At 42.3% G+C, this 12,333-nt stretch overlaps 1 protein-coding gene across 1 annotated transcript; it reads left to right on the top strand.

The window, feature by feature from the left end:
- Positions 1-6,106: 6,106 nt before the first annotated feature.
- On the top strand, positions 6,107-10,073 carry LOC142255668 (uncharacterized). The gene is made up of 4 exons (XM_075327081.1): positions 6,107-6,151; positions 7,730-7,795; positions 8,866-9,019; positions 9,269-10,073. Exons 2-4 carry the CDS (start codon positions 7,753-7,755, stop codon positions 9,855-9,857), a joined length of 786 nt encoding a protein of 261 aa, XP_075183196.1. The 5' UTR covers positions 6,107-6,151; positions 7,730-7,752; the 3' UTR covers positions 9,858-10,073.
- The last annotated feature ends 2,260 nt before the right edge of the window (positions 10,074-12,333 follow it).

The raw sequence follows: 12,333 nt of genomic DNA on the forward strand, positions 1-12,333 counted from the left end.
TGGTAATTTTAGGGAGGTAAAATAATTTTTTAATTTCACCTCGATCCCTAGCCATGGTGACTTGCTGAATGAACACACTGTAGGACAACCGACCTTGTGTAGTCTAGATAGACCAGGGTCTTCTCCATCTAGATAGGTCCACTAGTGTCTTCTCTATCTAGATAGGTCCACAAGGGTCTTCGCCATTTTCTTGATAGTATCAAGCCATCGGGTTCTTCTTCGCCTTGTCTTTCTATTCTTCTGACCATGATGTCCTCTTTCCAGTGATCACTTTCTTTGAATGATGAAGTCGAAGCTTGGTGATCCTTCTTGCGATCAATGGTATTGATAACATCCTTCACCACCACCACATTTCGAAGGTGTTGATTCTTCTTCTTTCTTGCTCCTTTATCATCCAAATTCTGCATCCATATTTTACCACAGAAAAGACCAGACTGTGTAGGAGCCGTGTCTTCATCACCAGTGACATGTTCCTCGATTTGAAGACCTTGTCCAGTGACTTCATAGTTGATTTCCTATAGCTATTCTCCTGTTGACTTCTGATGTCGTCGCTGCATCTTGAGTAATCATTGATCTGAGTAGGTTGAAGTCCTTTACAACTTCCAGTTCGTCGTTGTCCATCTCATGTGTCCCTGTCATACCTGGCAGTAGTCAATATCTTTGTCTTCTTTGTATTGCATAGGAGTCCCATGCTCGAGCTTTCCATCTTGACATTCTCAGTAATAAGTCCTTCATTCCATCTACACTTGTTGCTATCAATGTTGTGCCGTCTGCGTATTTAAGATTGTTGATTCGCCCAGCAATTGTGATCCCTTCTTTTTCGACAAGTCCAGCCTACCTGAAAATAGCTTCTACGTATAAATGGTGACATCATACCTCCTTGTCTGACGCCTCTTTCTACTTTGACCCATGCCTTGTCACCATGTTCCATCCTGACTGTTGCTTCTTTATCGATGTAAAGGTTCCTGATGAAGCTGATCAGATGGTTCGGCACACCTATATCCTTCATAATATTCCAAAGTTTCTGGTGATCAAAACAAAGGTTTTGCTGTAGTCGATGAAGCCGAAATAGATCTCCTTGTTATATTCTTTGGCTTTTTCCTTCATCCATCTAATGTTTGCAATTACATCTCTTGTTCCTTGGATTTTTCTGAATCCTGCGTGCTCCTCTGGTAGCTTCTTGTCACTAGAGCCATCTTTGTAGGATCTTCAGTAGTATTTTTCTGCCATAAGGTGTGAGCCAATAGTCTTGACAGTTTCCACAGGCGATAACATTTCCCTTCTTCGGAATAGGAATAAACACCGATCCTGTCCAGTCCTTGGGCCATTTATCAGTTGTTCATATCTGCCGACTCAGGAGTGCGATGACATCAACTGCTGCTTCAGAAGACTTTATTAGCTCTATTTTAAATATTGTCACATTCAGGTGCTTTTGTTTATAGACCGAAGCTTTATCCCAGCAACGTCTTCGTCTTTCTAGATGTTCGGTTCTCTGTCATTTTCCAGTCTGTTTCTTCCTGTATCAGTGAGTCATTCTTGTCAATGCGCTCCATTAATTCTTTCCTTGATCTGTTCTGGCTCAATTTGTTCCCGTTGGCATCTTTCAACATTCCCACTCTTGGTTGAAACTTTCCTTGTATCTCTTTGTTCTTTTGGTGTCTTCCTGGTTTTGCCCATCACATGTTTTCTATCTCTGTACATATCTTTTGGTAAAAAAGGTTCTTTGCTCAAATGGCTCTTTAGTCTTTTACTGATGTTGTCTGTGTCCTGCTTGTTAACTTTTTGTTGTTTTGCCATTCGTCTTTCTTCGATGATCTGTAGGGTCTCTTGTGTTAACCATGTCTACGTGGGTCTCCTCTATCGCTTGAAGGGGGGTGAAAGCAAACACGTATTAGTGGGATGGATAGCAACCCCTGACTTGTTTCTGATCGACAGAGGAGATCTCACAACTGAAATGGGTTTGTTTGATTATTACACAATTTGAGTGATTTTTGAAGAATGGACATCACCACCTTAGAATATGCCAAGCAGCAACTTGAACCACAGGAAAGGAACGTATTTCACAGAATGGGATATGATCTATTAGTACAGGATGCACATCAAGGAAAATGCACAATCCACAGTAGAAATTCACTTACCTGGCCTCAAAGGTCAGAAAAGCTGGAAATCCGTTTCCTGATAAGGGTCCCTTAAGGATATTTGCCTCCAGTCTCATAACCTTCTGGACAATATGCTTATCTCTCAATGCATTTTATCTCCTTCCTGTGAGCCTTGGTGCTGGCCATAGCATTCTCTTCCATTAGATTATACATGTAGATCTATCATTTTGGAAGATCTCGAATGTTCATCAGAGGTACTGGTCTTAGCATCAGCCACTAGTTTAAATTGGGATCCTATTGCAAATCTTTTTAGATCAATGTACTCTCTATGGATACATCGTAATCATTGAATTCAAGTTTGTTTTTATTCAGTCCCATCGTCTCTTCCTGGTGTAGAATATCTGACGCCCGCCATGACGTGTGCCTTTACTACCATGGCCGATGGTGCAGATCTCACTGATACCAGCGCATTGTGTAATAGGAACCTCTGGGGTAACAAGTCCGTTCATGAAATATCTTCCCCATCTCCTTGAGTGATATTATTGAGAAGTGGAAGGAACCGCAGCAACTCAGCCACGAGGTGGAGAACCTGTTAGAGCGGGGGGCGAGTGCTGAGGACCAGAGGATAAAAAAAAGACATCACCACTCTGCTGACCCCATAACTGCAGAGTCTAGACCACCTCTGGTAACATCAGCACAAACACTGCACTCGCCGGGAGCTTCATAGCCGTGCAGCTGCAGCCGTACATCACCAAGCCCAATGCTGAGCCATACATCACCAAGCACAATGCCGAACCGTACATCACCAAGCACAATGTCAAGTGTTGGATGGAGTAGTGTAAAGTCGCCACCACTAGACTCTGGAGGAGACGTGTTCTGTACAGTGATGGATCACACTGCTCTATCTGCATCTGTTGGAGGAGTCTGGATTGGTGATGGAGGATGTTTACCCGCCAGGCTGCATTGTGCCTTCCATACAGTTTGGTTTAGAAAGTACCACAGTATAATATAAGTCAATGGGAAACGAGCAGAAGATTTTCATGAAAAATGCTTGTTTGCCCCTGACTTCCATTATACTCATTACTCAAATCGAGTCCATTCCAAGCGTCCAACTGCTCATTACGAGTACCGAGCACTTGAGCATGGTAGTGCCCGCTCATCAGTAGTTACGAGCACTTGAGCATGGTAGTGCCCGCTCATCACTAGTTACGAGTACTGAGCACCCGAGCATGGTAGTGCCCACTCATCTCTAGTTACGAGTACTGAGCACCCAAGCATGGTAGTGCCCGCTCATCACTAGTTACGAGTACTGAGCACCCAAGCATGGTAGTGCCCGCTCATCACTAGTTACGAGTACTGAGCACCTGAGCATAGTAGTGCTCGCTCATCACTAGTAACGAGTACTGAGCATCCGAGCATGGTAGTGCCCGCTCATCACTAGTTACCAGTACTGAGCACCCAAGCATGGTAGAGCCCGCTCATCACTAGTTACGAGTACTGAGCACCTGAGCATGGTAGAGCCCGCTCATCACTAGTTACGAGTACTGAGCACCCGAGCATGGTAGTGCCCGCTCCTCACTAGTTACCAGTACTGAGCACCCAAGCATGGTAGTGCCCGCTCATTACTAGTTACCAGTACTGAGCACCTGAGCATGGTAGTGTCCGCTCATCACTAGTTACGAGTACTGAGCACCCGAGCATGGTAGTGCCCGCTCATCACTAGTTACCAGTACTGAGCACCCAAGCATGGTAGTGCCCGCTCATCACTAGTTACCAGTACTGAGCACCTGAGCATGGTAGTGTCCGCTCATCACTAGTTACCAGTACTGAGCACCTGAGCATGGTAGTGCTCACTCATCACTAGTTACGAGTACTGAGCACCTGAGCATGGTAGTGCTCACTCATCACTAGTTACCAGTACTGAGCACCTGAGCATGGTAGTGCCCGCTCATCACTAGTTACCAGTACTGAGCACCTGAGCATGGTAGTGCCCGCTCATCACTAGTTACCAGTACTGAGCACCTGAGCATGGTAGTGCCCGCTCATCACTAGTTACGAGTACTGAGCACCCAAGCATGGTAGTGTCCGCTCATCACTAGTTACGAGTACTGAGCACCCAAGCATGGTAGTGCCCGCTCATCACTAGTTACGAGTACTGAGCACCCGAGCATGGTAGTGCCCGCTCATCACTAGTTAAGAGTACTGAGCATCCGAGCATGGTAGTGCTCGCTCATCACTAGTTACGAGTACCGAGCATTCCTAGTGTTTTTCAATTCGGAATACAATGGATGCACCAATTCACAAAAATACAAACCTAGGATGAAAATGATTGCAGTGCTGGGGAGAAACAAAGCAATGGTTTGCCATAAATTAAGGCCCATTTACACTGCACAATGATCATGAATGAGCTTCCCATTATAATGGTGCAGACTAGACACAGAGCCAGTCACTGGAGTCTCCGCTGTAGGACAGTCTGTGAAACCGATAATTGTTCGGTGACCAATAGGATTGTCTGAAACTGACAACAAAATTCCGTCTTTTAACGTCTTTGTCTAGACCGGATTTGTAGACAGATTTTCATTTACATCATCTCCCATGTGCTACATATAATGCTAGCCATGGTAGACCACCCATTCTGGAACAGCAATTTTTAATGCAGTTCTGGTTGGTCGTCACAAAGAAGTTTCCTAGTGGTTGCCCCGGTGTAGGATAATGATGTATACTGTAAATATTGGTGAATTATGAGGTTTTACAACAAAAAAAAGGAGCACTAATCTTAGATACAATGATGTAAGAGAGTCTGTCTACAGCCATTTATTAAATGTGTGCCACATTATGGCTTTGAAAGCCTGAAGAAGGTAAAAGAAGTGATGGAACATGAGCATAACGAGTCATATTATAGATTCAATATTTTTGTAATTTGTTTTTTTAATATTTTTTTCAGCCAGGTTACAGGTGGAATCCGCCTGGAAAAGACTTCCTTAAGACTTCTCCATCATTATTAGAGTTGAGCGAAACCGAACTACAAAGTTTGCGTTTCATACTTTGTCTCCAGAGTTCGGGTGCTTTACGTATGCTAATCACTCGATCGAGCATCACTGTGCTTGGGTACGCTCGGCCCAGTGTCAGCCGCATGCAGTCTCTGAATGGGGGTAAAAAAAAGTTTTTTGTTTTTTTTTGATGTAGTGTGTCCAAAAAAAACAAAAACACCCCTCCCTGCCTCACCCACCCGCAAGTGATCTGGTTATGGCTGTCAGTATGTGAGTGCAGAACCGAACTGCCCAATCAGTGACTTCCAATTGTATGGGCTTCAAGATCAAATTCAGGTCAAGTCCGGGTCCCAAACTGAACTATATCTAAATACTGTCAGAACCCAGATTTCCATGGGTCTGCTCATCTTTGACCTTCAAGGAGCGAGTTCAGCCCCCAAATTGGACCAGAGTATGATGAGCCACCATCTTCGATGACCTAGTGAGATGTCTGAATAATTCCTAAAGTGGTATACACTGGTGGACCAAGTGCAAAAACAATATATGGGCTCTTTGTGGTCCAATAAGTCGTCATAATGCCCAATCCTTCTGGTTTGGAGGTAGAACTGGGCCCCTGAACCTCATAGACCTCGGGTTGCACCAATGATATGTCCTCCCCTGGTAGTGTGGTGTCATTATTATTTTTCTCTTACATGACCTCATTAGAACATTTTATTGGATGTATACTTATATTATTAATTAATTACTGAGCAAACATTGGGATTACGGCACATTATAGGACTCCGCATTGATCAAATACAAGGTATCAACGAGCACCTGCCACCAATTTGGACACGTATCTGTTCTGTATACTGGGTGTATATCTCAGGAGGGGATGAAACAGCAAATCCTGGTGTTTTCCTAGCACATCATCTTGACCTTTAATCCCCAAGTTCCATATGTTAAACTGCAGATACAGCTTATCTTTTCTGATAAACCGTAGGCAGTGCGTGTACACGGGAGTATAAAGCTCCAGCGAGAGGCCAGCATAGATCCCATGAGCAACTGACCAGCGAAGAGAAGGTAAGCGCTCCAGAAACCTCGCCGGACCGGTATAAGGAGAGGGCACCGCCGCCCTTTACCCTAGATACATTCCTATACATCCCTATATATTATGTTCATGTCATTGTACCTAACCCTACTCTATTATGCCTTTTTGATATATTGTATGTCTTTTCTAAGAATAATGTTAGCATCATGCACATCTATAGGATTTTCTATTCGGGAATAGATATATAACGTATATTTTTTTTTGTTAGCCGTAGTAATAGAATAATATAATTTTGTCTTATTTATTAATAATCCTATTGCTATTTGATATTAGAAATTTTATTTAAAAAAAAAGGATTGTACTTTTTTTTTTTTTTTTTTTTCTGCTTTCATTTGGTTTTGCAACATTCTGATATATCATATAATTGATTGGAAACCAGTGACTCTTGAGCCTAAAAGAAGAAAAGTTATTACTTAAAGAGTTACTAAACTTTGAAAAAACGTTTGACCTATTACAGCAACATGACGGAAGTGTTCATCACTGGGAGGTTTGGTTCCTCGGGTCCCAGAACATCTCCCCAGAGTTGAGCATAAACTTTTTTTTTTTTTTTTTTTTTTAGTCGCTATACCATTTTTTTTCTAGGTTCTTTATTGGATTATATTGTATATATTCATTATATAGAAGCAATCCTATGCGCTACAGAATATTATATTGTTAAGTGTATACTAAAGTCTGAAAGCGAAATAGTTAAATCTATCCTAAGTAGCCACAAGTACAAGTCCAATGCTTCAGTATATGACTATTTTCTGTACAATTTTTGCATTTTTTCTTATTTATTTTTTTCCCCCAAAAAATATATGATAACCTTAATATATAAAGTGTTATATACACTGTGTATATACGTGTGTGTGTGTGTGTGTGTGTGTATAGTATATTTTCTTTATTATATATATATATGGTATAGATTTAATTTTGTATATATTTTGTGTATTATATATATTTTTTTATTTTATATAATATATGGTATATATTTTCTTTATTATATATATATTTATATATGTTTTCTATTTTATATATGCTTGTGTGTGTGTGTGTGTGTGTATATATATATATATATATATATGTATATATATATATGTGTATATATATATATATATATATATATATAATGTGTGTGTATATATATATATATATATATATATATATATATATATATATATATATATATAGTACGGTTTCATTTTATATATACTTTTTATACTTTCTTATATATATATATTTTTTATTATATATATATACATATATATAATATATTTATTTATAATATATTTTATTTTTATATATATATATTTATTGAGAATATATATATATATATATTTTGTGTGTGTGTATATATATTTTATATATATAAAAAAAAATTTTATGTATATGTTTTATATATATATATATATTTTACATATATAATAAAATAAAAGAAAAAAAATCTTATCTGCTTCCATATCCAATAAATGTTCTCCAGTGTTTGATAAATATCTCACCTCTAAGTAAAAGAGATAAAATGACAAATAAAAGTAAAAACTTGTAATGTGACTAATTTTTGATACCAATAGGTTGGTGAGGAGAAGCCGCAGCGATGAGAGGTTTCGTGGTAACGCTCGCCCTCCTGTTCCTCACGGGTGAGAAGCCTTAGCTAAATCATAGTTATCCTTTATTTTCTGAGTTCAGTCCGTGATATCTAAGACATTTTGTTATTATTGATGGTTATTTAAAAGCTTGTTCAGAATTAAAAAAAAAAACAAACACAGAACTTTTTGATACAGCATAGCACCACCTCTGTCCACAGGCTGAGTGTAGTATTACAGCTCAGTGTCGTTCACTTTAGTGGACCTGAGCTGCAATACCAGTAGCAACTTATGGACAGGTGTGGCGCTGTGTCTGTAAAAACAACAATCAATACATTTCTTATTCTATACAATCCCATTTAGTTCAAAGTGATATTACTTATATATGTGCTTTACTTGAATGATATTTACCAAATATGCTCAAGGAGACAACTATCTCTCCCACCTCATCCATATCCATTACTACAGCTGTTCCTCCTAACCCCACACCCATACACATGAACACTTGGTTTGGTTGGATGTTCCCTTATTTTCAATGGGGGAGAGTGGAGTAAGTTGTTGCCAGACACCTCTGAGAACAAAATGATTGGAAGCTTAAAAAGAACCCGTCATTTGGCACAATATGTATTTTTAATTATACCAGGTGTAAAAGCCACTGTTCTCCTGAGTCCGGCGCTGTTTTTCTTTTGTTCCTGTGCCTCTCCGTTCCTGAGATATGGCCTCTTCTTCCCTGTGTATAAATCTAGTCTTCTTATACAAGTGGGCGTTGTCCCAACTCTTTTGTGGGCGTTTTCACAACAGTTAAACCCTCTTGGCTAAAAAAAGACTAGATTTATATACAGGGAACAGAGGGCCATATCTCAGAAACGCAGAGGCGCAGGAAAAAAAGAAAAACAATGCCTGACTCGGGAGAACAGCGGTGTTTCCACCAAGTAAAAACAATATATTCATGTTAAGACCTTAAATTCCAAACACCTGATCCATATGTTCTGTAGCATCAACAATCGGAGATTTGCGAGGCCCTTCACACACATTAGATGGTCGTCCACTCTTGCCAAAATTTCTGGATTTCTCTGACCTTAATGTATATGAGGATCCTAACACAACTGTTTTTCTTTTCTCAGGCACACAGGCTCGTTATCCATGGCAACATGACGAACCTCAATCCCCGGCTCAGCACGTCCGGGAAGTTATTGAAAGCTACCTACATAAAGTAAAAGATCTTGGTAGAGAAGCTGTCTCACAGGTGGAGTCTTCAGATCTTGGAAAGCAGCTTGAGTAAGTGGCCTACAGATACGTTACTATGGATATTTCTCGAGAATGGGGTGGCCCGTCTTCAACGTTTTACTTTTTTCGATGGGTGTTTTAGGCACTTGCATGTCTGGAGATGTGGGAATAAGGCAGAATGGATGCTGTAAACCCTGAATATTTCATTTATAGGCCTCAGTTTTATCTTGAGGTTGCCATTATTAGTTTGTTTTTCTTTTATCTTAGTTGGACTCATTTTATATCTTTTTGTTCCTTCAGCTTGAAAATCGCAGAGAGGTTTGACACCCTCAGCACAAACGCATTGGCCCTGAAGAAACAAATCAACCCATACGTGGACAGAGTTAGAGAGCATGTTTCTTCCGAGCTGGAGAAAGACATCCCTCTTATTAGAGAAAAGATCCGTCCCATCGTCGAGAATTTCCAGAAAAATTGGGCAGAAGATGTGAAGTCTTTCAGAGAGAGGGTGGCCCCATTGGGAGAAGAGCTGAAAAAACAAACCAAAGACAACCTGGATGCCTTCTACAAGAAACTTCAACCAGCGGCCGAAGATTTAAGAGAGAAGCTGCGATCTGAGGTTGACTCCCTTCGTGCTAACGTGGCTCCACACACCGATCTTCTGAGGCAGAAGATTATCGAAAAACTGGAAGAAGTCAAAGCTAACGCCGGTCCCAAGGCAGAGGAATACAAGGCTCAGATTGCCCAATATATCGAAACCCTGAAGGAGAAGGTTGGACCCCTGGCTGATGATCTCAAAGAACGTCTGTTTCCCCAAGCTGAAGAAGCCAAAGCCAAGATCGCCAAACTTTGGGAAGCTGTGAGGGCTAGACTCGCCCAAAGCTATGCTTAAAATGTTCCCATGTAGTGACTGTGTGATGACATAGGCGTAATCCATGACTCCTCCATAATCTCTATAGTCAACAGTAGAGGAGGATATAGAACGAGGGGCCAAGTATAATGTGATGGTTAATGCAGTACCTGATACACCCCAATCACCTCCCCCCAAGACCATGTCACTGTCATCTTTTGCATCCGTCTAAAAATAAAATGTATTGGTAGAACATGATTTCTGTTTGCGTTTTCCTACTTTGTGACAAAAAAAATGTACCGTAAGAGAATAAAGAAAGGTATTTGGATGGAACAGTTTGATACCTTGAAATGGGTAGGAGTCGGACACCCGGCACCGCACCAATAAGCTGCGACTGGGTCTCACAGTCACTGGACATCCACAGTGTGCAGAGCAGCAACATTACAGCGCCTCTCACTATGTAGTGGCAGTTCTTAGTATTGCAGCTAAGATCACATTCATTTGAATAGGAGGAGCTGAGCTGCAGTCCCAAGGTTGACCACTACACAATGTACATTGTTTACATCCAAATTAATAGTAGCTGATTTAAGAGGGGGAGTGGGGTGTAAATAATGACCTATCCTAAGAACATAGAAACCCAACTCTCAGGACAGCCTGAGAACTCCCCATATTGGGATTGTTTTTTGTCACCTCGCCCATTTTTCAGCTCAGTTTGCAGGACTGTTGGTAAGAATGTTACGTGTACGAAATTAAATATGCTTTGGCACAATAATGCAAAACAGTGCCATGCCCTGCAGGAATAAAACTACCATGATGCAACACATAGTCCTGATGTTTCATGTTTTATTTACCAAAAACAAGATGTTTAGCCGATGTGCACACATTGAGAATTTGCAGCAGATATTTCTGCACCAAAAACCAGAGAGTTGGCTGGAAACAATAATGTATAGAGTCTGTCTACAGCCAATTATTAAATGCATGCACCCAACACCACCAGTATTTAGGCTGCTGTAATAAGCAAGGAGACATGCACATGTCCATTTTGCACCCCCTAAAACAGTATAATTTTTCCTCCATTTGCATTTTGGCTATTTTTTGCCATCCTTGTGTCATCCGTATTTCACATACGCCAACACAGGGGTACATGATTAAGGCCAAGAGATTGGCAGAAATGCGTTGTCCCCGCTGACCATCTACTCCTACAAGGGGGTAGTCATGACTGCCCTGTATTTTTATATGCAACGAATTTGGATATTTTATATAAACTACTTCAAGCTGGTTCCTTACAAGCGCCGGATCTACATTTTTGCTTGTTCTAACACAGGGGTGGGAACCTCCGGCCTGCTGGCCGTTTTCGGCCCATGATTACTTTGTCTGCGGCCCCTGGGCACATTCCCGGGGACCACAGTGCACGGGCGGCAGCAGCGCTTTTGCCGGCCCTTTAAATTCCACTGCGTGATGTGAGGAAGTGTACGCACTCTTGCCTGTGGGTAGATGCTAGAATGTACGGGCTCCTTCAAGATCCTGATTGCAGCCCGTATATTGTAACCGACTCACTACTGAAGACACTAGAAGGTTCCTTCCGGGACCTGACTGCAGCCCGTACATTCTAGGCTCAACCCTGGCCTGTGCTAGCCTGCTCGGGGCTTACCTTGTGAGCAGGGTATGTAGTGTCCTGCGCTCCAATCACAGAAGAGGTGCAGCAGATTTACCGGTCTCCCTGCTGGCTCCCAGACCTCTGCTGTAACTGCTCCTCCCCCCCCGTACTGTGAGTCCGCAACCTATCGCTGCCCCCTCATCCAGTGCTGTGTACCCCCTACTTGTGTGTACCCCCTCAGTGCTGTGTAAACCCTAGTAATGTGTGTAAACCCTAGTACTGTGTGTAACCCCCAGTACTGTGTACCTCCTCAATGCTATGTAACCCCCACTTCTGTCCGAGCTGCCTCCTAGCGCTGTCCATGCCACCACCTAGTACTGTCTCTGCCGCCGGCAGTGCTGTCTCTGCCGCCGGCAGTGCTGTCTCTGCCGCCGGCAGTGCGGTCTCTGCCGCCGCCAGTGCGGTCTCTGCCGCCGCCAGTGCGGTCTCTGCCGCCGCCAGTGCTGTCCGTGCCCCAGCAGCTCCTGTAATGTATATGGGGCGCCCCTGACCTGGTCAGGCACCACTGAGTACTGCACCCAGGCTGAGTCAGTACAAAATAGGTAATCCCAAAGGCTGACTAGCAGTGGCGTAACTAGAGTTGGATGGGCCCCGGTGCAAAGTTTAGACCTGGGCCCCCCCTCCACATACACAGACACTTGGGGTAGGGGATAATGACACTGACACTCGGGGTACAGGATAATGACGCTGACACTTGGCTCTCACCCACAGCACCCTGAAATCCCTCTATCAGCACCCAGCTTTCCTATGTTCTGATATTTATCTTGTCCTCAGCACCCAGCTTTCCCATATCAGAGCATGAGAAAGCTGGGTGCTGAGAGATGTATAGCAGAACATGGGAAAACTGGGTGCTGAGAGATG

Source organism: Anomaloglossus baeobatrachus, chromosome 11, assembly GCF_048569485.1.
Source record: "Anomaloglossus baeobatrachus isolate aAnoBae1 chromosome 11, aAnoBae1.hap1, whole genome shotgun sequence".
NCBI lineage: Eukaryota > Metazoa > Chordata > Amphibia > Anura > Aromobatidae > Anomaloglossus > Anomaloglossus baeobatrachus.